The sequence below is a fragment of the Micropterus dolomieu genome, linkage group LG02 (genome assembly GCF_021292245.1).
Source record: "Micropterus dolomieu isolate WLL.071019.BEF.003 ecotype Adirondacks linkage group LG02, ASM2129224v1, whole genome shotgun sequence".
Classification (NCBI taxonomy): domain Eukaryota; kingdom Metazoa; phylum Chordata; class Actinopteri; order Centrarchiformes; family Centrarchidae; genus Micropterus; species Micropterus dolomieu.
The window spans coordinates 28,233,679-28,256,622 of NC_060151.1; the positions used below are offsets into that span (position 1 = coordinate 28,233,679).

Here is a 22,944-nt window from a genome sequence, read left to right on the forward strand (position 1 = left end):
GAGCGTTTGAAGCAGGAGGGAACTTCACACAGCTCCAGTGATCTGTTGAAGATCTGAGTGAAGATGGGGGCCAGCTGGTCTGCACAGATTTTCAGGCATGATGGTGAGACACCGTCAGGTCCAGGAGCCTTCCTGATCTTCTGCCTTTGGAAGAGGTGGCTCACGTCCTCTTCACAGATCTTGAGTGCAGGTGAGGGGTCGGAGGGGGGAGGTGACTGTTTGAAGATGGCGTTGGAGTGGGGGAGAGGTGTGACTCTGAGCTTTTCAAACCTACAGTAGAAACCATTCAGCTCGTCTGCCGGTCGTTGAGTACCAGCAGTGTTGGGGGATGGTCTCTTGTAGTTTGTGAGTGTCCGTAGGCTTCTCCACACTGATGCAGGGTCGTTGGCTGCAAAGCTGTTATTTTGCTTCTCAGCATAGCACCTCTTTGCAGCTTTGACCTCTTTAGTCAGTGTGTTCCTGGCCTGGTTGTACAAGACTCTGTCCCCCCTTCTGAAGGCCTCCTCCTTGGTCTGACGAAGCTGCCTGAGTTTCGCTGTGAACCAGGGGTTTTTGGTTGTTGTATGTGCGGAAGGTTTTAGTCGGCACACACATGTCCTACAAAACCTGATGTAAGATGTCACAGTGTCAGTTAGTTCGTCCAGGTCAGTGGCTGCAGCCTCAAAAACACTCCACTCAGTGCAGTCAAAGCAGGCCTGTAACTCCAGCTTTGACTTGTTGGTCCATCTTTTCACAGCCTTTACAACAGGTTTAGCAGATTTCAGTTTTTGCCTGTGTGTCGGGATAAGATGAACCAGACAGTGATCAGAGAGTCCCAAGGCTGCACGGGGAACAGAGCGATAGGCGTCCTTTAATGTTGTGTAGCAGTGGTCCAGTGTGTTAGCGTCCCTGGTGTGACACTTAATATGCTGTCTGTATTTTGGAAGTTCATGACTGAGGTTTGCTTTGTTAAAGTCCCCAAGAACAATGCGCAGGGAGTCTGGAGGTTTTTTCTCCACGTTAGTTATCTGGTCGGCCAGGTGTAGTAACGCCTCACTAACACAGGCCTGAGGTGGAATGTAAACAGCGACCAGAAGAAATGAGGAAAACTCCCGCGGTGAATAAAACGGTTTACAGTTTATAAATAATGTCTCCAACTGAGGGCTGCATGATTTCTTCAACACTGTGACATCTGTGCACCAACCTTCGTTTCTATAGAAACAGAGTCCGCCTCCCCGTGTTTTTCCCGTGAGCTCCCGTGAGCTCCCTTTCGCGATCCGCGCTGATGAGATTAAATCCGGGTAGGTGAAGTGCGCTGTGCGCTGTCCGGGATGCGCTCGGTGAGCCAGGATTCGGTGAAACAGAGTACCTGTTGGAGCTGTGACATAATTTGCAAAACTGTGGAGTGGCTCCACCTCTTGCTCCTGCAAACCCACCCCTCCCAAATTTCCTGATGTCAGAGCCTCAGCCTCGATGTTTAGGAGATGGCTGGTCAGCTCCAACACCTGCTTTACATTTACTTCTCAGTCCCTCATTCCTTCTCAGTCACGTGTTCTTGTAGATATCAGTTGTAATGACCAGCTGTGCATGCGTTGTTACCAGAAAACGACAAGGGACCAAAAAGGTAGATACCCCTGCAGGATCTTGTGAGGCTGCTTGTGTTTCAACATCATTTAACATTTGAGATCCTAAGTTTCTGTGGTTTTGCAAAAACTGTTAAGGAAAAAGGATTGTTTTAGCATATGACCAAAACTGACGTACTATTATCAGCACTAGTATCAAAAATAAAGTGTTTTAGATGAAGATAAACTGTTTATCTAGATTATCTTAGTGAGTACAAGGTTCTCAGAACTAATAGAATGATTTGTTTTAAATAAGACACACGCTGAACTAGGACTATCCTTTAAGTAAGCTAGTAATTACTACAGCTGCTTTGTTGTATTACATTATGTCATACAGGTGTTTCTTGCTTATACTGTTGTGCTATAGACTTGTATAACTCTTGTTTTTTAGTGGAAGATGCATGTTTTATAGCTGTGTCTTGTAATTCCAAGTGGGTTGCGCCAGACACACATGAAAAGTAAAAAACTAAACTGTAGCAGACTTAATGGTTATCCTTTTAACCTCATTGGTCAATATTTTACATTATGACAATTATATTGCTATTTCCGTATAATCCAAATAATTTATTGAATATACTAATTGGTGATTTCCCTTCAATTGATAACATATAATGAGAGTTTAATGGCATCATCTATAACAATGAAAACTGAGCAGCCTAGATTAACAGAAACTTATAATGTGAAGAAACCATTTCTCAAAGAGCAGGAAATGCCTCCAAATGAAACTCACTCAAATGTTTAGGTTGTTGTCAGTGATGACGATCACATTTTCTGTTTCTGTCTGTGTCTTTTAGAATTGTGGGTCACACTGAGCCGTACACAAAACTGTGCTGCAAGGGCTTCTGCATAGACATCCTGAAGAAGCTGTCCCGCACCATAAAGTTTTCCTATGACCTCTACCTGGTCACCAACGGCAAGCACGGCAAGCTGGTCCGAGGCATTTGGAACGGGATGATCGGAGAGGTAAGAATTACCAGCTGCTAGATTTACATGGCAGCCGTCCCACTTCACTCAGTAAGACCACAGTGACATCGCCACAATTATGAATTATGTCAGGTCCCTGTTAGCTGCTTCTCATCATTGTAGTCAGGAATGAAATACATACCAAGATGGTTTAAATGTGCATTGGTAGATCTGTAAGGCATTTCTGTAATCAGTTCTAGCCGCTAGTAATTTGAAATGTTGGATTTAGCTCTATTACTCTGGTGGCTAACGCTGAATAAGCTAAACTGAACGCGCAAAGAAACTTTCAATATAGTAATATTATTTTCAGGGGCCTGACGAGATCTTGTCCCACAAGATAATAAAACGTGACATTTTTTAGTCGAATAAAAGACTATTTTTCAAGTCATATATTTAGTCACTTAAGATTTCTTAAAAATAGTTTTAAAATAGAGTTAATATTATATAAAATATTGAGAGTGAGTGACTTAAAAAGTGTATTGTCACACAGTTAATTATATTTATATTATATATTAATTGATTCCTGAAATGAGTTTTTACAGTATATTTTCTTTTTTACTTTTTTTATTGGTCAAAATCTTTGCAGCAGATGAGGAAATATCAAAACCTATGACACAGCTTGAATTCCTTTGATCCTCCCCATCTAGTAAACAACCACACCTTTCAAACTCCTTAAACAGTTTAACCTGGTTATAATGAAGGGTATTCTGCAATTAGGTCATAGAAAACTGATTAATTATGGCTTACTCCAAAAAAAAAGTAGTGGGGGCTCCGTCTCTTCAGCGAGTGTTCCTCCACTGCCACTGCACACACAGACGCTACGCCCACACATGCGCCCCAGGGTTAGGGTTACAATTTTGGATTTATTTATTTATGTTTATTTACAGCATTAAACGTTGAAATGTATGATGTAATAGGCAGTATTTTAACTTATTGGGAGAAAACTGGTAGTTCTATGTAAAATCAGACGTTGAGCACCCCCATATCACCAAAATGGCGTGATCCTTGTTTCACTGCGATGCTTCGACTGTGAGATTGACAGTCGAATCAGGCTCCGCCCATGGAAGCATCGAATCTTCGACTATTCGGGGTCATAGCAACATATCACTCTCAAAAACTACACTATTCAGGACATATACATTATGATCGAAATGCATTTTAAGAGAAGACTATAAAATATGCAAATATCCACAAAAGTTTTCCCTAGTCATTTGGCATTGTAATTTAATCAATACTGAAAACCTTAAAAAAGCATGCATGTAGGTAAATCTTTAATTTGAACTGTTGTATGTGACCACATTTTAACCGTCTGATTGACCCATTGTGGTATTTAATTTTTTTGTTTTTAACATTTTATTTTGATTATGAGTAAAATATTGTGCGTGCCAGCTATTGATAAGAGTAAAAATCTCAGACTCTTTGGCTTTGGTTAAAAAAAAAAAAAAGGAAAAGCAATTTCAAGTCAAGATTAATGAGTGCATAAATAGGTACCAAGGTCACTGTGGTGGGCGAGGGAGGGACTGTTGTACAAATAGGAGGAGTAGGTGTCCTTGTGAATAATCTCTACAGTCAGATTCCTCTGGCTGGCCGTCTTCTTGAGGAGTTTGAGGATACAACATTAGTTGGCCTTACTTCCCCTTTTTTCAAAACCAGGAAGGCTATTGTGCTCAATGAGGCATCAGCCTCCATAGGATAGCTAATGGCTTGCATGAGGCGGAGTGTCTGGACTGTAAATCCACCAGCTCTCCATCAGTATGATAAACAGTGGTGTGTTGTGGGAGAAAAGGCCAAAAAAGCTGTCACTGGGGCTTTTGAACTGTGCTGGTGGAACTCTGAGAGGTTCAAACATTAGCAAGAATAGCATCACATCCAATTCAGTATGTCACCTTTAGCCTGAAGCGATTAGTTCCACTTTCTGCTTGTAATATTTTGCCAGCAGACGCTTAATGTAATAGGCATTAGGCTATATCCTGCAATATACCTTCTATTGGATTAGAGATGGATTAGATGGTGGATCGTGCTTTGCGATACACTGGTGAAAAAACGCAAGATAACATTATGATGGGCTTTTGAGTTGTGTCCGCGTGGCTGCTGGGTGGGCACTGGAAGATCCCGACAGTACATCACCTCAGGGACAGAGGCTGACTGTTGACTCCACTGATGGATGAGATTCATCTCACAGCTCAGCAATGGAGGTCCAGTATTATGTCGGACACTGATACACACCGTCCGATTTATGATAGCGCCACACAAACATCTGCTCTCCATTCGCACTGTAATCTCATCCAAAAAATCTCTCTATTGACTTTCCTCCCGCCACAGGTGTTCTACAAACGGGCGGACATGGCCATCGGCTCGCTGACCATAAACGAAGAGCGTTCTGAGATTATTGACTTCTCAGTGCCGTTTGTGGAGACAGGGATCAGTGTGATGGTTGCCAGAAGTAACGGGACTGTCTCACCATCTGCCTTTTTAGGTGAGAAACTTCTCTGTGCTTCTCTGATGTAACGAAGACACAAGGCTGTTGATGTTTTCGCCTTTGCTTAAAAATTGTGCTCAACTTAGCTATCACTGGGGAACTGTGGTGGCCTAGTGGTTAAGTACCTTACTGTATACTGTTACTGCAGTGGTACTGGTTCGTCCCAACCCGGGACCTCTGTCGCAAACCACTCCCCCTTGCTACTCTCATTTCTTGTTAATTGTCTATTGGTTACTCTTTAAACTTTATTTTTTTTTATTTCATTTTTAACTATTATGTGAATTGTCTTTTGTATGTTTTTTATATTATTTATTTGCATATATTTGATGTTTTTTGTAAATTTTTTGCATTTTCTTGTATGTAACATATTTTATTCTGGCTCACTTACAGTTGTTTCAATGATCAGTTGGTGTTGTCCCTGACAAATGAAATGAATTAAATAAAAACTCTAAAAGGCAGATATGGTAAATATTGCATTGATAATCACAGTATGTCATTTAAACAATCAGTCTCACAGCCTTTTCATATGTGGAATAGTTAGTTGCCTTTCATGCTGATATGACATACTGTTAATTCATGATGATAACAGAATAATTTGGTTTTGTTTTAGTTTGCCCAGTTTTCTTCATCAGTAAAAACAGAAAGTATGCATTTCCCCTGCCTCACTGGGCCCTATGTCCTCTGTCCCTGTAGAACCATACAGTCCGGCGGTGTGGGTGATGATGTTCGTCATGTGTCTGACTGTTGTGGCCATCACAGTCTTCGTCTTTGAATATTGCAGTCCAGTTGGGTACAACCGCAGCCTGGTTACTGCCAAAGGTGAGTCTTACCTCCCTCCTACATCCACCTTCTGATTCTACCTTCACAATCACAACTACAGAAGAGACAATAAGGTGGCTGCTTGATAAGCTATACAAGTCAGTCATCGACTGCTTTGCTTGACTCTCCAGCTGTTAATTCATAGTGTAAGAATTTTGAATTCTTACATTTTTATTTTCAGGTTTAGGTACCACACATTTCAAAATAAAAATTCAATGTCCCTATCACATTTAATTCTCATCATTGCAGGTAGGGGTGGAAAACGTTTTGGCTCACCTGCCACTGTAGTATGTGAGCTGGTAGATGAAAAAAATCCACCGGCCAAACATTTTTTACCGCCCAAAATAATAAACTGGCTTGTGTTTCCGTCCTTTTAATTAAGATAATAAGGTATTATGTCAATTATAAAAATTTAAAGAAGAGGCCAGAGTGAAATTTGAAGCAAAATTATGTTATTAAATGTACTTAAAACATAACAAAAATTGTTTTATAAACTTACAAGATGCTTATTAATCATTCAACTTAAATCTTATCACTGCTCACTCATGCTTTATCATTCAACTTATGCCTCCTCATCAGACTGCTCACTTTCTACAATCACCCTCTTCTGGCCTCCTGGTTCTGACAGTGTCCTGGTGCCACAGCATCACAGCTTTTGTGGGATCAATATTGTCTGTGGGTGGTGATGGAGCAGTGGATAAGCCTTTGGTGTGAGAGACCTGGGTTCAAATCCACTGTGAGACACCAATGTGTCCCTGAGCAAGACACTTAACCCCTAGACCTCTCACATGTACAGCAATTGTAAGTCGCTTTGGATAAAAGCGAATAAATGAATAAATGTACAATGTAAATGTATGGATCATTCTCCTTGATCTCTGGGGAGGACAGCCGTCTCACTCTCCCCAAGTGCGACACACAACCAACAAGAACGCCGGTCTTCTGCTAATTACCATCAAATTCATAGTTTTCAGTCAAGTGACATGTGTGGTGACCCGGAGGGCAAAAGAACAGAACAAGATAGCGGCTCACACCTGACTCCCTCGTAGAGACGCCGCAAAAGCTGTTAAATTTTATTTGGATCACCTCTCAAGTGAAGAAAAACATAGATATGGACACAAACCACAAGTGTTGGGCAATTGCGATCAATATACAGCACCCAGTGCCATTTTTCCGCCGTTAAACACAGCCAGGTCCCTGCTAGCGCTTGACTGTGGTAATGTTTATGTCTACCTTGTAGGGAATCCCTCACCTAACACGCAATAAGTGCATCCGAAAGCACAACAACCATCCAGCGTTTTGGCAACGCAAAATTAACAAACAGGGCATCACTTTCTTTCCTGGTTGGCGGGCAGTGGAAAACAACGTCATTTTGCCCTCCAAGGGAGCGCTTTCCTTGTAATGTGACGTCACGTTAAAACTATGAATAGATATTATATGCCGAATATTGCCACATTGGCAGGTAGTCTTTCAACATTTGGCTGCCAAACGGAAAATCCACCCGCATTTGGCGGACGGCGGATGTTAATTTCCATCCCCGACTGCAGGGTATAGTGAATTATTTGTGGACAGGGTTTTTATTTTAAATTAGCAGATGCATTTTGCAGAAGTCTTAAGAGTCTCAAGCCGAGGGGCTTTAGGGAATATGTGAAATCCAAGCCTATTTACAGTGGCCACATATTGGATCAATGCCTGGAAAATTGAGATGCTGCAGTTTCATCTCTGAGCCATGTGATCTATAAAATATCTTTTAATGGATGAAGAAAGGCCAAGGCGCTCATGGCTCAGCTTCTGATCTTTTTTTTTTTTTTTTTTTTTTTTTTTAATGTATTTTCCGATGTACAGCAAGGTCAAATACGACATGTTGTCACTGCATAACAAGAACATCAAATTGGTTGTGTACATCATAGTTTAGACATGTAATTAACTTATCTTTCAGACTACCAAACAAGGCAGCTGCTTTACTGTTACTACTATAGTTATTGTCTTCCATGAGTCAGTCTGCTGACATTTGACAATTTCAAGTTAAGGGTGCAAGACCTCTTCATCACAATGGCAACACTGACATATTTCAATTTGCAATGAAATGCCACACCAATAACAGAGGTCAGGATTGAATTTTGCACCACATACCCTGACTAGCACCAAAAACAACTCAATCCAGCTTTTGGCAAAAAGTCAGCTGCTTACGGACACAAGACAGATACTCATAAATTGACTAAAAATACCAGAAGATGCCTTTTATATTACAAAACATTAGATCTAAACTAAGGAGGGGAAAAAAGCACATTTGTGAGACTGTCCTCGCAAAAAAAAAAAACAACAACAAAGAAATAGTCATTTGTTCAAATGCCTAAAACAACCTACATTTATGTTTCCTCACAAATGAGCTCTTGCACACATACGAAAAGTGAGAGTTGCACAAGGTTAAACAGCCAAACGTTTTAATGGTTAAGCATACAAAGCGTGTGGCTTTGTGTTGTCTTTTTTTTCCCCCCTCAAGGGTGATTTTTCCCTAAACTTACAAACTTAAACCAACCTTTTGGAAAAGTTACATGCGCCATTCTGAAGGGCAATGACATGATTTTGTTGCTTAGCGTGTGTGTTGAGCGCATTCCCTCAACATTGTCCACCATGTATAGACTGATCCTCTCTTGACTTCCTTCCTAGATCCCGGAGGTCCCACGTTCACTATTGGGAAGTCAGTGTGGCTGCTGTGGGGAATCGTCTTCAACAACTCGGTCCCCATTGAGAATCCAAAGGGCACCACCAGTAAAATCATGGTCCTGGTCTGGGCTTTCTTCGCTGTCATCTTCCTGGCTTCCTACACAGCCAACCTGGCAGCCTTCATGATCCAGGAGCAATACATCGACACTGTCTCTGGACTGAGTGACAAAAAGGTACAGAGCTCTGTCACTGTCATTGACAGTCCTGTGTGTGTTGTCAGGCGTGTTGTTGTGTTTGATGTACAGCTTAGGAAAAACACAAAGTGGTCTATTTTGGGTGTGTAAACAGTGTGTGGTAGAGCTGTGAAGGCAAATATCCAGAAGTGGCAATGTCATGGCTGTGACTTTTCACTTTCCCAGCAAAATAGGGTTCATATAGTAAGTGGTGAAATTGAATTACATCCCCAAACTCTTTATATGTGGATGTCTGTGAAAAGCCTACAAAACGTAATACACAAGTGGATTTTCCGGGCAGGCGGTGATTATAATTTCTGGTATTATCTTATGCATATTCGTCTGGCCTGAGGATGTGTTTTATAGCAGTATTGACAAGGAAATCCATGTTAAACCATAAGCACAAGAAATGGTTCGTAGACGCTTTGCTCACAGGCAACTTAAGGGATTAAAGAGGCATTTGAGGAAAAGACCGAGCTGTCCACTGCTCATTACGATTCTGGCAAAGCCATTTACAATCCTCATTTCAGTATGCATTAACTCTGCTATGCAGAGAAAGAAACTGAGCCATTTTGACAGAGTCCATAGATTATTGAACAGAATTCTGCAAGGCAGCATGGAAGGGAATAAAGCGTTGAACTGCTGTTTGTCCAGCTGTGCTGAAGTGTTCAGGTTAAGTAAATGTAAATGAGGTACAAGATGAAGCCACAGAAAGTGACCTTGTATCAGAGGAGAGGTTGATGAAGATGAGCAGAGCTGCTGTAAGGACACTGCACTGTGTTGACACAGATGACTACCTCATCCCTACACAATACACTTCATTTATAAGAAAAGGCCTTGTGATTTTGTAACACATCATGTTAGCTCTGACATCGCCCAACCTCCTTCAATCCACCATTTGTGTCTGACACATTACATCTCTGCACTACATAATACCAGAAAGGAGTATGCAGAAAATGTTTCAGCGACATGCCGTCAAGATATAGCTGTCACAACAGCTTAATCTAAAGTAGGCTACATGGACAGACATAAGGACTTAGAAATACAACAGCATTACCTGTTTGATAAAACACATTAAACAACTGATGTTCACAAGAGACATCTTGTAGTCTTGCAAATAATCAGTGTTCCCTCTCACATACCAAGGTCCACCGATGTGTCCCTGGGCAATTGTAAGTCACTTTGGATAAAAGCGTCAGCTAAATGAATAAATGTAAAATGTAAATGTAGGTAGTAGCACATGTTTGGGTGTACAAAGTGTCTGACAGATGACGGTTGGCATCTTGTTTCCTAACAACGATCAACGCTGGTTTCTTTTAAATATGAACACAATCTTTCCCTAAAACTAACCACGTTTAACTTTCCTGAACCCGATCTTAACCATGGAGGTGGAAGATCATGTTCTCACTTTGAAGGCAATGACAACGGGCCTATTGGTTATAGTTAAAGCTTTATATTAAGTTGCAGCAACATTTCAGCGTAAAGCAGAGTAAGGTGAGAGGACTTTTTGGCCATGTGCAACATGTCAAGGCACTAGTGAAGCTGCCGGCACTAGGGCAAAATTTAAAAGAAGTTGTTTAAGTTTGGTAACTTTGGTTTGTGATTCATCCAAAGAGGAAAATACATACTTACTTCTACAATTTGTTTGACTGCATATTGTAACTTTTTCTCTACGTTATAACTCTACAACCACTACGTCTATTGTCGATGGAAGGTGTTGTATGTTTTACATAATGTAGAAGTCCTCAGATACAAACTTGGGGGTTTTATATCAGAATGCAGAAGAGGTCTGGTTCATTTTCAAGATGTCCTGACATGATATTGCCCTTTTTCTAATACACAAACTTTAGCTTAAATTCTCCCTCAACTAATGTACTAAGAACATATTTGCATAAGGTTAATGAAAAAGTGCAATTTTGTCAATTGCATTTCCACCCCGTCCGGCTTCCTGTCCTCACAGCTAATTAAATGCATATAGTACTGCCAAAAGCAAAAAGATAAAATGAGAAGTTCATTTCATATGGAGACGAGAAAAATGATAAAGGAAATTTGGATCTCTTTGGACACAGTGTCTGATTGTCGTGTCTTTGAATTGTAGAGTTAGATGTGTAAATTAACGGAGCAAAAGGGCAACAGGATAACTAGCACAATGAGACTTGAGAGTAGAGGATGAAATAATTTTATCTGAGCTTTACAGCAAGCATAGTGCTTCTAAATGACAGAAAAGAGCACTGTAACCATAAGGGTGATGGGACGAGTTGAATTACATTTCTTGCTCACATACCAAGGTCTCTACAGTGATCATTACTTAGGTCAAATATTTTTGTACAAAATTATTTCAACTCTATTCAATTATATGTGCAATCAATTATTTTTGTCATTATCAATTCTTATTCTACCTCTCTGACAGTTTCAAAAGCCACAGGAGCAGTACCCTCCGTTCCGCTTTGGTACGGTCCCAAATGGCAGCACAGAGCGCAACATAAGGAGTAACTACCCCGAAATGCACTCCCACATGGTCAAATACAACCAGAAGGGAGTAGAGGATGCCCTTAACAGCCTCAAAACCGGGTAGGTGTCTGCCAAGGATAGTAAAAATATATTTACAGCAGAACAGAGAGCCAAACAGTTATATAATGGCAATTTGACTAAAAATCTTTTTCTTTACCCTGCTAGGAAACTGGATGCCTTTATCTATGATGCTGCTGTGCTGAATTATATGGCTGGCAAAGATGAGGGCTGCAAGCTGGTGACCATTGGCAGTGGGAAAGTGTTTGCCACCACTGGTTATGGCATTGCCCTGCAGAAGGATTCACGCTGGAAACGACCCATCGACCTGGCCCTTCTGCAGTTCCTGGCTGATGGTAAATTCTTCATGTTTTTGATGTATGGATGGATAGATAATATATACTATACACACACACACACACACACACACACACACACGATGCTGAATTTCACATAATATTACCATAATACTATAATAACTGTATGCATAAACCTAAATGGAAATACATGGTTTTACATAAGTTTAAAACTGCCATAAACACAAAAAGTGGCTTGGGCAGTCACAGGTGTGAACATAGGGTACAAAATAATAATATACTAAAATTTATCCGAGAGATGTGTCACAAATGCATGTCAATAAAAGGAGATTTCAAGAGGTGATTTACACAAGTTGAGTGAGAGTGAGAGTAGGAGAAGGTGCTGCAAACTGGTGCAGTTTGGGAGAAAATGTAAAAGTTATTTAATTGAATAGTCAGTGTTTCCCAGATATAGACTTTACTTGGGTGGGCCGCGTAGGTACATTAACAGCTGCCCAGGTATATTTGCTGACCCATTTCAAAATTTTGCAGAGAAACACCAAGAGAGATGGAAATTTTACAAGCACTGACCACGTACAGCAACATTGAACACACCCGTGCAAATATCATTTGGTACCACATTGGTTTCGATAGGCATACGTCATTAACATGCCTCCTCCACATGCGGCACACCTGCTGCCGTGAAAAACGGAATCGCAGGTAGAAAAATCCAAAAGACGAGTTCTATGTCTTTTCGGTGACTTAATAAAACATACTGCTGATGGACAAAGTAAACACAGCAGACACATACAGGGAGAGACAAACAGAAAGAGGCGGGCAGTCCGGTGTGCAGCAGAGGTGTAGGTGTGTGAGTGCGGGTAAAAGAGAAATGAAGGGAACGGGAGCAAATTTAAGTAATGTGTGAAGACTACAATAAGGTGGAGAATGAAAATGGTGAAGTAAGAAAATACCTACTAGAAAATTAAATATACCCCGCTAACACCAACATCACTATCAGAATCTGCCAAAATCTGATTCAACAGGTCAGAACTTAAAGAAATTCGGGAATCAAATCGGTGCATCTCTAATCTGGGGTGCTGGTTATTTGAGAGAATTTCATTATTCCATGCAAATGGATTTCATCAGAGGTTGGGGGGTGTTTTATTACTTACTCCAAGTACCCAAATATTTCCAATGTTATGCAAATAGGGCTAAAGTCTGTATTCTGTGCTCCTCACTCACAGGCGACACACAGAAGCTGCAGACCGTTTGGCTCACAGGGATCTGCCGTAATGAGAAGAAAGAGGTGATGAGCAGTAAGCTGGACATTGACAACATGGCAGGGGTCTTCTACATGCTGCTTGTGGCCATGGGCCTGAGCCTGCTGGTTTTCGCTTGGGAGCATCTGCTCTACTGGAAACTACGACATTCAGTCCGCAAATCAGAGCGCCTGGACTTCCTCCTAGCTATCAGCAGAGTAAGTAATCCTTACACGTGAAAAACTGCAGACAGCACATGGTGGTTTATGTTACTACAATATATTTTATATATTTTACTATATTTAAATATTTGGTCTAGGTAGCTGCAGCAACAGGTAGTGCAACGTGGCTGTACAATGCTTGGCAAGTTTTCCATAAATAACAGCTATAGTTGAGAAATGTTTATAATTATCAGTACAGTGCTCCAGGTCTACTTTCATAGCACCCAGTGAGTTGTGTTTAGGGCTGGGCGATATGGCCAAAAAGTCAGGCAGAATTCCGGTATAAAATATATATCAGTATTTTCTGCTGAGCGGGCTGTTTATACTATTAACTTAGTTTATTTCGTATTTCACCGTTTTAATTATACTTCATTCTTCATTTTAAGTATCACTCACTTATTGAATTTGCCTCCTTCAGTTCTCTTTACACTCACAGACCTAACGTACCTCTGCTGCAAACACGTCAGCGCTCCCCGCTTCTTATGCCGTTTTTCCATTACCGGTACCACCTCGACTCGCCTCCAGTCGGTTTGGCCATCCTCTGTTTTCCATTGCAGAAAGTAACCCAGAGATAGCACCCCTCAATCCAGCTGGTCGTCATAGCAACACCACACACAACTGCCACGACGTAATGTTCAATGCGACACACACACCAGCGATCCACAAACAGCTCTCTCTCGATTTAAGTTAAAACGATTCAACATTACTCACAATGTGACGACAGATAAGACGGAGGTGATACGAAAAAAGTACCTGGTAGCAGGTACAAGTTCAACTTTTACACATTAGAAAACCAAAAAAAGGCGAGTCGAGCTGGTACCGTGTTGTGGAATAGGGGCTTTACCCTCTCTCTCTCTCCCTGTATGTCCTCTTCAGTGACTTTCTCCATCAGTAGTAGGCTAGGCTGTATAAAGTCACCGAAAACAGAACTTGTCTTCTGCTGAGCTGCATGTTGAGGAGGCGTGTTGACAACAAATAACATCTGACTGGTGTGTAGTTTAGTGACCAAATAAGTTGTGGGAACCAAATTTAAGGTATTTTATGATACGTGTGTTTAAAGTAAACAACAAAAAATTATTTTGTTAACTTTCGAACATTAAAATGAATCTTGTGTATAAAATGATCTCCGCCAGGGCTTTTTCCTTTATTGGTGAGTTGCACACCTCCTCCAAAAACAACAGTGAGATGTAAAAAAAAACAAGAAAGAAGTCTGTTTAAACAAGTCATATAACTACACTAAAAACAGTGAGGAAAAAAAGCGCCACAAAAGCATTTAATTAATGGGATGGAACGCAGCGATCAATCAGTGACAAGTGATGTGAACAGCAAATAAATATGTACAGAGAACTGTTAAATAATACCAGAAGATGAAACCAACGGAAAGCAAAGCTTGTGGTGATAAACAGTGACGAACCTGTCTGAGACCACAGCCAAAGGTGAGCGGCTGTTAAAATCATGCATGGACTCTGCGCGTGCAGGTCTTTTATTATACAGATTATGGTGCAGGCACATAAGGAAAAAAAAGCCGTGCTCTTCTCTTTGTTTCGGTGTGCTGCTAGCATGTTTGGCTGCAAGCAAAACCAAACAAAAAGTAGGCCTTGATATCGATAGAAATACTAGTTTGACTGGATATGTTTCAATTCTACTCGATACTGGAGTAGCGATACCCATCCCAAGTAGTAAAACCTGCTCTCTCCCCCTGAGGTACCCTTCAAAATATAGCTTTAGAAATATTGGCAATGCAGGCAGTCTATTCAGTATACAACCAGAATAGTTCAAGGTCGTCAAAGCAATAAAAGAACTCCATGTTTATTTGTTGAAATATTGTCGTGGTCCCTGAGAAAGTGAATTTAAATTGTCCCATTAAAACTCTTCATCTGTGTGTATAAGGGAGTCAGAGGTGAGATTAAAATTCTAAACAGATACACAATTTAAAAGTACCATAAAACTGGTGGGATAAAAATGGAAAAACTAATATGGCAAGTGCATGATCAGCAATGCCCTCATTTGTATGCCCGAGCTGTTTTTAAGATCAAGCTCTGTGCAAACATCATTTCAAACACAGCAACTTGAACATTAAACTGCCAGAAACAACGATGAATCTCTTGATTCTTGCAATGACAGTTTTCCATATTATTGTTTTCACCTAATTTGCTCAGTAAGTTATTAGAAATGTTATAGAAAGTGACCAAAATGAATCACAGTATCTGTAGAAAAACAGAAAAAATGAAAATCATTGGAAGTTCAGTAGATTGTTGGTTTATTCTGTATATCTGGTAAGATAATAATTTAATTTCCCTTCCTTCTCTCTGCAGGGCATCTACAGCTGCTTCAATGGAGTAGAGGAAACGGACCACAATGGTAGCATGCAGAGTCCGGACATCACTACCAACTACACACAAGCCAATATGCTAAAGATGCTGCAGACAGCCAAGGACATGGTGTCCTCTGCCAGAGTGGAAAACTCTCTAGACAATGCCACTAAAACAATAGAGAACTGGAGCAGGCGTGGGGCTGACAATGTGCGGGCTGGCCTGCCACCCAGAGTGACGACCACAGACATGACCCATGGCCGTCTTCCCTATATCTCCAGCATCACAGACAACCACTCACCATACCCTCAGAGGGCCCTCACACCCACCTTCCCAGTTCATTATGGGGACAACTCCACCCAGCCCCTCCTGGACAAGCCCCGGGTGGTGACCCGACCCACCCCACTCCGCTACACGCTACCGAACCGCAGCAGTCAGCATGTCTTCGAGAGGACTCTCCCAATCTCCAGCCTCAGCAGCCCTCATATCGCCATGCGGGACCCTGCTCCCTCTGGTACTTCTAATCCCCACCACAGCAGCAGGCTGTATGTGGAGAACCAGGCACGGCACCCCACGTCGCCTTTTGTTCCTTACAGAGAGTTCCAGGTGCCCGATATCTATGTGGAGCACAAAGGCCCACTGAGGAGGAAGTTTAGCTACCCCCCTGACTGTGTGACCCGGAGGAGGAGGTCCCATAGTTACGTGCTTGATGCTGCAGAGCCTAGAGTGAGAGGTGACTATGATGAACCTCGATCCTGCCTGGCTGAGTTGAGGGCCAATCACCTTTTGAACAACCATGCCCCTGTTGCTGCTGCCATGGCCTGCACTTCAGGACACTACCCAGGTGGCAGCACCAGCTGCAACTCCTGTATGAAGTCCTATCTCGAGCCTGAAATGGATGACATACCACTTCTGGGGAAGGACAAACTCAACCGCCGCGCCTCATTCCTCAAAGCTACATGGGGCAACGATAGGGTCCATCAGGTGGATGAAACAAAGCCCTCCACATCAACCTCTCCCTCCACCCGTGTAGACATGCCTGACCTGTTTCCACGGGTAGTAGTGGCCAACCCAAAGCCCCACAAGCTATACGGCAGCCTGGGGCACAACCTGTCCTGCTACCCCTTGGCCGCTGAGCCTGCCTACTTGGACCCAGCCCATATGGGCTCCTACCCCTACAAGCAAAAGCTCAAGTACTCGGACTCCACTCGATTGCCCTCTTACAGAGAAGCCATCCTGCAGAATGCCGCTGCCCTGCGCCGCTCCTCCTCCACAGTGGTGCACAGACACTACTCCACCTATCTGAACTCATACACAGACTTACCAGTGTATGTTGGGCCACTGGCCCAGGGACCGTCCCAGTTTTACGGTGGTTCCAAGGACATGTGCCACTTGTTTCCCTGTACAAGCCACTGCCCAGATAACGCAGCAATGCTGCCTCGTATGAGTGACAGGCAGGTGGTTTACCACAACAATATGTTCGGGCCCTACGAAAGCACAGGAAAGAGGGAAGACCCAGGCCCCGGGAACAGAGAGAGGAGGCAGGTGTTGGTGGCGCGCAGAGTCAATAGTCCCTATGTGCCAAAGCCCTGGGGCAGAGTATCCAGCCTGGAGTCTGAGGTCTGAGTCCCCATCCTTACTAGAACTCAACTAGGCTCTCAAACTGAGCCCCTCTGAGGAGGGGCATGCCTGGGAGTTCTCCCCCCAGCCTCTGGATAAAGCAAAAATTTTACTCTACACCAACAGTGTACTTGAGAGTGCTGACTCTCAATTATCAGTGCAATAATATCGTGGGTAGCGACATGTGAAGGAGAACACACTGACAAGCAAATTACTGCTGGGACTCTGGAAGCCAAGCGTAAAATACTAATAAAAGAAAAGGCAATGTTGAAAAGTATTTAATACATAAAAAAATTTAACCTGTTGATTGTTATTTAAAGGATTTTTAAATGCTGTGTTGCTATGTGAAAGAATTCTGGGAGACAATATACTGTAGCCTCTCAATCTGACTACAACTTGAGACATTTCTTTTTCTCATGTTTTAATTTCCAAATCATTTCAGTAACCATCATGTCAATTGAGAGATAAATTACTATAATAATAATTTTGTGATCAAACTACTGACATATCTTCCCTGAAGACCACGACCTGGGTTGCTCAGTTGCTCTGAGGCTTTCTGCTTCATTGGTCATTTATGTAATATGACTGGGATTTTAAAAGGGAAAACCATAAAAAAGTATCACATGTATTTCCATTGTTACACTACCTTTTAATAAAGAACAAGGTCATCTCAAGGGCCTTTTGGAATCACCTGTCATCTCAATCTGTATGTTCAACATGCTCCCACGTCGTACAGTGATATAATGAATATGACTGTCTACTTTTCACTTGTGCTCTATTGTACACACAATCTGCTTTTTGCCAACTCACACAAAAGGATGATTATGTGAATACCCTGTATGGTCAAAGATATAAAAAGAACAGTCTGACAGAGATAGATAAAACTACACCAATGCACTTGACTTGCAGCAGAAGGTTGGAACATGTCAGCTATGCAGAAGATAATTATTAATGTATGCATGTTAAAATCACAAAAACACACCAGACAAGCAGCTCTTATGAAATATCATGTCGTGTTGATAAGCAGCAGATGAGCATCAATACATGGCTTTGAGCTTCAGATTGGCAGTTCGGTTTACCAAGCAGAGCATCAGTGCAAACCATAAAACGGAAGCTCAGTAGTTTAGTTGCAATTATGTTAATGATGAAGAATAAATCAAGCTGTCACATAAGAGTTTAAACATTTCTCTAATGTTTGGGGTGAAAAAATGTGAATACATAATATTCCAGAAAAAACTCTGTAACTTAGTTTTTAGCCCCGACAATATTTCCATAACACACGCATACAAAATCACCTCAACCAAAAGGCCGAAAGAGGAAACAACAAACAACAAAAACAAAACCAATCCATAGCATTACACTCATAATACATAATAGGGATCGACCAATATGTTTTTTTCAGGCCGATCCCAATACATATTATTAGTAACCAATTAGACCGATGACCGATATGTGGAACCGATATATATTTACTGTAAAATTTTTAATCTTATCGTCGCATTTTGGAATAAGAATCCAACACAAAACTTTCTTAAGATTTATGTTAATTGTCATGTTTAATCTTTAAAATAGTACATTAAATGAGATCCATCCAAGAGATGGACTTGTTAATGAGTGATAAATTATCATAAACTTTGTCTGTACCACCTGCCATTTGATTATTTTCTATTGTTAGGATTTTACTGATACGTTTATTGGTGGTTATGGTTTTTCATTACAAAATAATTGCCTTTTTAAAATATGTGATTTAAAAAATTATTCAGAACAGATATCAAATTTAATATTTTATTAAAACCCCTAGCTGGGAGCGCTAAGGTGCGTTTTTTGTTTTTTTTTTTCAGCTGAGACACTTTGGTTGCTATGATACATAATATCCGAGGACGTGATGTGTTGCAAGTAGGCTACCTAATTTTACTAAATGTAGAAATGTCACCACCAAATGTCTGGCCCTTGGTCTGCTTGAAGAGGAGGCTGAAACATTAAGAGCGTACGTGGGTTCATGAGATTTTGCGGTTCAAGAGCTGAGATGGCTCGGTGTGGTGTTTGTCCCACACCTCCTGCACTGTGATTGGACGGCTTAGTAAAAATTGACATTGACGAGCGCTGCGTTTCGCCCAGAGTTGAAAATTTTTCAGTTGAAAGTTGAAGATAAGCAGTATTTATATCTGTAGAGCCAACATAGAGTATTACCCTTAGCCTCAGGGATGGTTACAAAACAGCAACACAAACAAACTGGAGGGGAATGCAATGCAAAGCCAATCCAGCCAATGACACTAATTACTCAGACATCCTTAATCATAATTGATAACAGCAACAATCAACAGTAAGACAGCATCATCATACATGTGCCTAGGGATGGGGATCGTTCATTTTTATTGATATTGATACCCTTATTGAGACTGCTTAACGATCCGATTATTTATCAATACCACTATCGTTACTTTACTATTATTTAGTGATGGTTATTTGGTAAGACCAGACCCAACGGGCATGAGGTAGGCCTGCACGGTATGAGGAAAATATTCAATGTGCAATAACGTTATATATTGAGATGACATATCACTTGCGATAAATCAACATATATTGAAGGGTACATATTAACTGCCTGGTTGTTTTTAATTTAATATTTTAAATACAGCTAAATGTTGTTTCTAGACAACAGCAAAGTAACTCAATAACTATCTGACATCACAAGTAGTGAGTGACGTTTAGAAAGAACAACATCAGTCTGTTTCAGTCCCTCCTCCTCTCTCGCTGGCTGCAGGTAACGTTACCAAGTAGAAGGAGGAGCGTCTGGTTGAGTTTTTAAGACGACAGACGGCTTTCTACTTAGCTTGTTTTTAATATTTGGCTAATGCCAAGCTAGCGTTAGCTGTGCTTATATAAAACATACAGGATGAGATACTGAGGACAGAAATGATTAAATTAACCATTTCTACATGTTTAACGTTACCTGACAGACAGGTGTATTGACAAAGTATTGTCTTTTTACTTGCGAAGGTTTTATTGCACGTACTTACAGTAACGAGCGTAGCTGTCATCAGCTAACGTTACAGTAGTTTGGAGCTAACTTAAACCTCACCATATTACATCGCGACGGCGCCGCCTCTCGCTCTGCTGCAGATGTGTGTGCGTGTGTGTGTGTTTAGGAGCCAACAGAGAGCAGGCAGAGCCTGCAACCTGATGATTTTCTTATCCATTGCATTTCAAATTAAATCACATTTGACGCTCAAGACTTAATGTTACATCATAGGACCCGCAAGTCCCGAAAGCAGTATCGATAAGCTCGAACCTTACTGATTTTTCGGGTTTTGAGAAATTTTGGAACCGGGTCTCGATCCCCATCCCTACATGTGCTAAACCACAGCCAGAAGCAAAGTAGCTCGTTCACAAAAACAAATTAATTAAGAACTGATACCACTGCAAACCTGTACAAACATAGCAGCTTCAGAGCAGAAAGCGGCCGCAACACAAGAGGAACAAAAACAACAAGCAGAATATAAAAGCAGCCATATTTACAAGCACATAAACATTGACTGAACCAAGCCAAGATTGTGTCCCAATTCCTTACTGCATTTACAGTGTATACAGTTTGCAATTCTAATATTTATAGTAGATTTTAAAGTTAGTGTAGAAAGACAACGACATCCTTTAATGTTATCCACTAACATTGTGTGCAATCAACTCTAAAAATGCAACTGCCAATTTCATTTCAAAGATTTAATACTTTTCTGTTTTCCATCTTGCTGAAGCCGTTTAACAACAATCTGCAATTTAAACCAGTTTTTGCAGCAGGGAATAGCACCTCTATTTCCTCTACGCATGGTATTGTAAGACATTAGTGTTCATAAACAGTGCACTCAAAAATCAAGCGTCTTTTTTGAAAGTCTGTTTTGAAAATACTTAACTCAAAACCTCCAGTGTGCTGTGTGGAAGTGGAACACAGTTATGAATTCCCAATTGGCACGTTAGCGCAGGCAGCAGACACTTTGTTGAAGTGAATATTATTGACAGGGTGTCAGCTGAGAGTCAACTCTGTAAGAACCGCCATAGTTCCAAGCTGCATGGACCGGAAATGATATGGTAATCCAATATTATCAAAAATAATTACGTTAACTCAACTGGCCGTGTTTACATTGTTAACGCCAACATAAAATTACCCCCAGCTTCTGGACTGGTTACAGTGAACTAAGACGAACAAAACAACAACAACCTAGAGTACAGGTATCAGGTCCATACCATTTATTACTCAAACATAAGTATTTATTTTTTATCACTGCACAAATCACCAGCAACAAAGCACTAAAATGCATGTGCCAAACCAAGAAAGAAATAAGCTCAGCCACAACAAGACATGCTATCACAATCCACAGATCCAGAACAGCTGCTATAGAATAAATATAAAAAAAAAAAAAAACATAAATCTCCAGCAGTGTAGGCAGCCATATTTCCAAGCGCATTAACATAAGCTGAACAGAGCCAAGACATAAATGCACAGAATGAATGTGAGCAAAAGCAGCAGATATTTACCTTGGTGGTCCCTGACAGTTAACTTTGGGAAGAACCAAGCCGGTTCCAAACTGCATGGTCAGGAACAACTGATAAGAGGGGCCACAGTCACAGGCCAGCAGCAGCAGTGCATCCCACACCACCTGTATTAAACAAAAAGCTGTAATGAAGCAACAAAAAAGGGACCATTGATAGGCAAGCCTCTTTATCAAACCATGCTAATATACCAGCACAGGACATCTTAAAATGTCTGTGGGCAAATATCATCAGTGGTGGAATAGAATTACTGCACTTTATTTCCATTTTAAGCAATATTACAGGTGTACTCTACTAGATCTTACAATCAGAATCAGTTTTATTGCACATTGGAGGAATTTGCTTTGGTATAAATTTGTGCCTACAGTACACATGAACATAATAGTATAAATATATAAAAAGTAAGAAGATCAAAAAATGTGAAAAGGTACAATTATAATAACACAATGATACAATTAGAGGCAAATAAAGTACTTTTTACTCCAATAAATTTGTCTGTCAGGTTTAGTTACTGGTTACCATTAAAATCGCCTTACTGTCCAATGAAAACGCAGTAACCTTACAAACATATGATGATTTTATAGAATATGATGCATTGCATGCATTGTAGATTAAACCACACAGTTAAAATGAGCTCAATCTTAAATCTGCAGCAGTAAAATACAACATACATGGAGTACATGCACAGTGTGGTACTTTAGAAGGACGTTACTTCTTCCACCACTGCACATCAAATAGACACCATGTCACTGCGTGTTTTACTCATTGTGTAAATTCACGGATGGTCACAGCCGACTTACTGGTAGCTGCAGAAAATACCCAAGCAGCATTTTCTTCCTGCTGGTTAGCAAACCTACTTCCACCACGAATCTAACGTGACACGTGGAAACAATCAAGCTAGGAAAGTCACCGAAATCAACAAATTACTCTTCAAGAAATTACACAAGCCAACACCGTAACAGAAACATTGGCAGTGATCATTTGGAGCTCATTTGTTTACAGACAAAAAAAAAGAAAATACACTTTTAGCAACAAAAACAAACACGGCTTATTAACCGGTGAACCTACCGCAGGGACAGAGAGGGACGCGGCGGCCCGAAGGGTAACGAATCCCGGGGTAAAGTGTGCAGACGCGGGCAGGGGGCGCCCAGGCTGCAGCCCACTCCAGGGGGAAACTAATAATTGCATTAAATTAAACACACTACTTAACTACCTCTGCTACACATGACATACTACTAGTCAAAAGCATGGGTAGGCGATATCTAAAAAAGAAAATTCAATGTATGTAATGGAATATAATAATGATAATCAATCATTAATCAAGTCTCTTCTTTGTTCTGAAACCAGCCATCAACAGCTTGCAGCTCTCAAAATCTACTTATCCCTTCATATTTGCCTTTAGAAAGCTTTGCAGTTTGAAAAAT

At 41.0% G+C, this 22,944-nt stretch overlaps 1 protein-coding gene and 1 long non-coding RNA gene across 3 annotated transcripts in view; one reads left to right on the forward strand and one right to left on the reverse strand.

The window, feature by feature from the left end:
• Positions 1 to 17,232, forward strand: part of grin2ca (glutamate receptor, ionotropic, N-methyl D-aspartate 2Ca) — a 61,324-nt gene extending 44,092 nt beyond the window's left edge. Inside the window, exons 4-11 of the mRNA XM_046043466.1 lie at positions 2,396 to 2,564; positions 4,887 to 5,040; positions 5,737 to 5,862; positions 8,530 to 8,759; positions 11,170 to 11,330; positions 11,436 to 11,623; positions 12,808 to 13,040; positions 15,359 to 17,232. Coding sequence (XP_045899422.1) covers positions 2,396 to 2,564; positions 4,887 to 5,040; positions 5,737 to 5,862; positions 8,530 to 8,759; positions 11,170 to 11,330; positions 11,436 to 11,623; positions 12,808 to 13,040; positions 15,359 to 16,981 — 2,884 coding nt within the window. The 3' untranslated portion in view covers positions 16,982 to 17,232. The remainder of the gene's footprint in view (positions 1 to 2,395; positions 2,565 to 4,886; positions 5,041 to 5,736; positions 5,863 to 8,529; positions 8,760 to 11,169; positions 11,331 to 11,435; positions 11,624 to 12,807; positions 13,041 to 15,358) is intronic.
• A 3,509-nt stretch (positions 17,233 to 20,741) lies between these two features.
• On the reverse strand, positions 20,742 to 22,724 carry LOC123961482. Of its 2 annotated transcripts, none has more exons than XR_006822740.1 (3): positions 22,589 to 22,724; positions 21,506 to 21,627; positions 20,742 to 21,035 (listed from the first exon to the last, which is right to left on the reverse strand). It is a non-coding gene; the product is annotated as an uncharacterized LOC123961482 (long non-coding RNA). The 2 variants fall into 2 exon arrangements; XR_006822741.1 differs by lacking the exon at positions 20,742 to 21,035 and adding an exon at positions 21,241 to 21,362.
• Between the last annotated feature and the right edge of the window lie 220 nt (positions 22,725 to 22,944).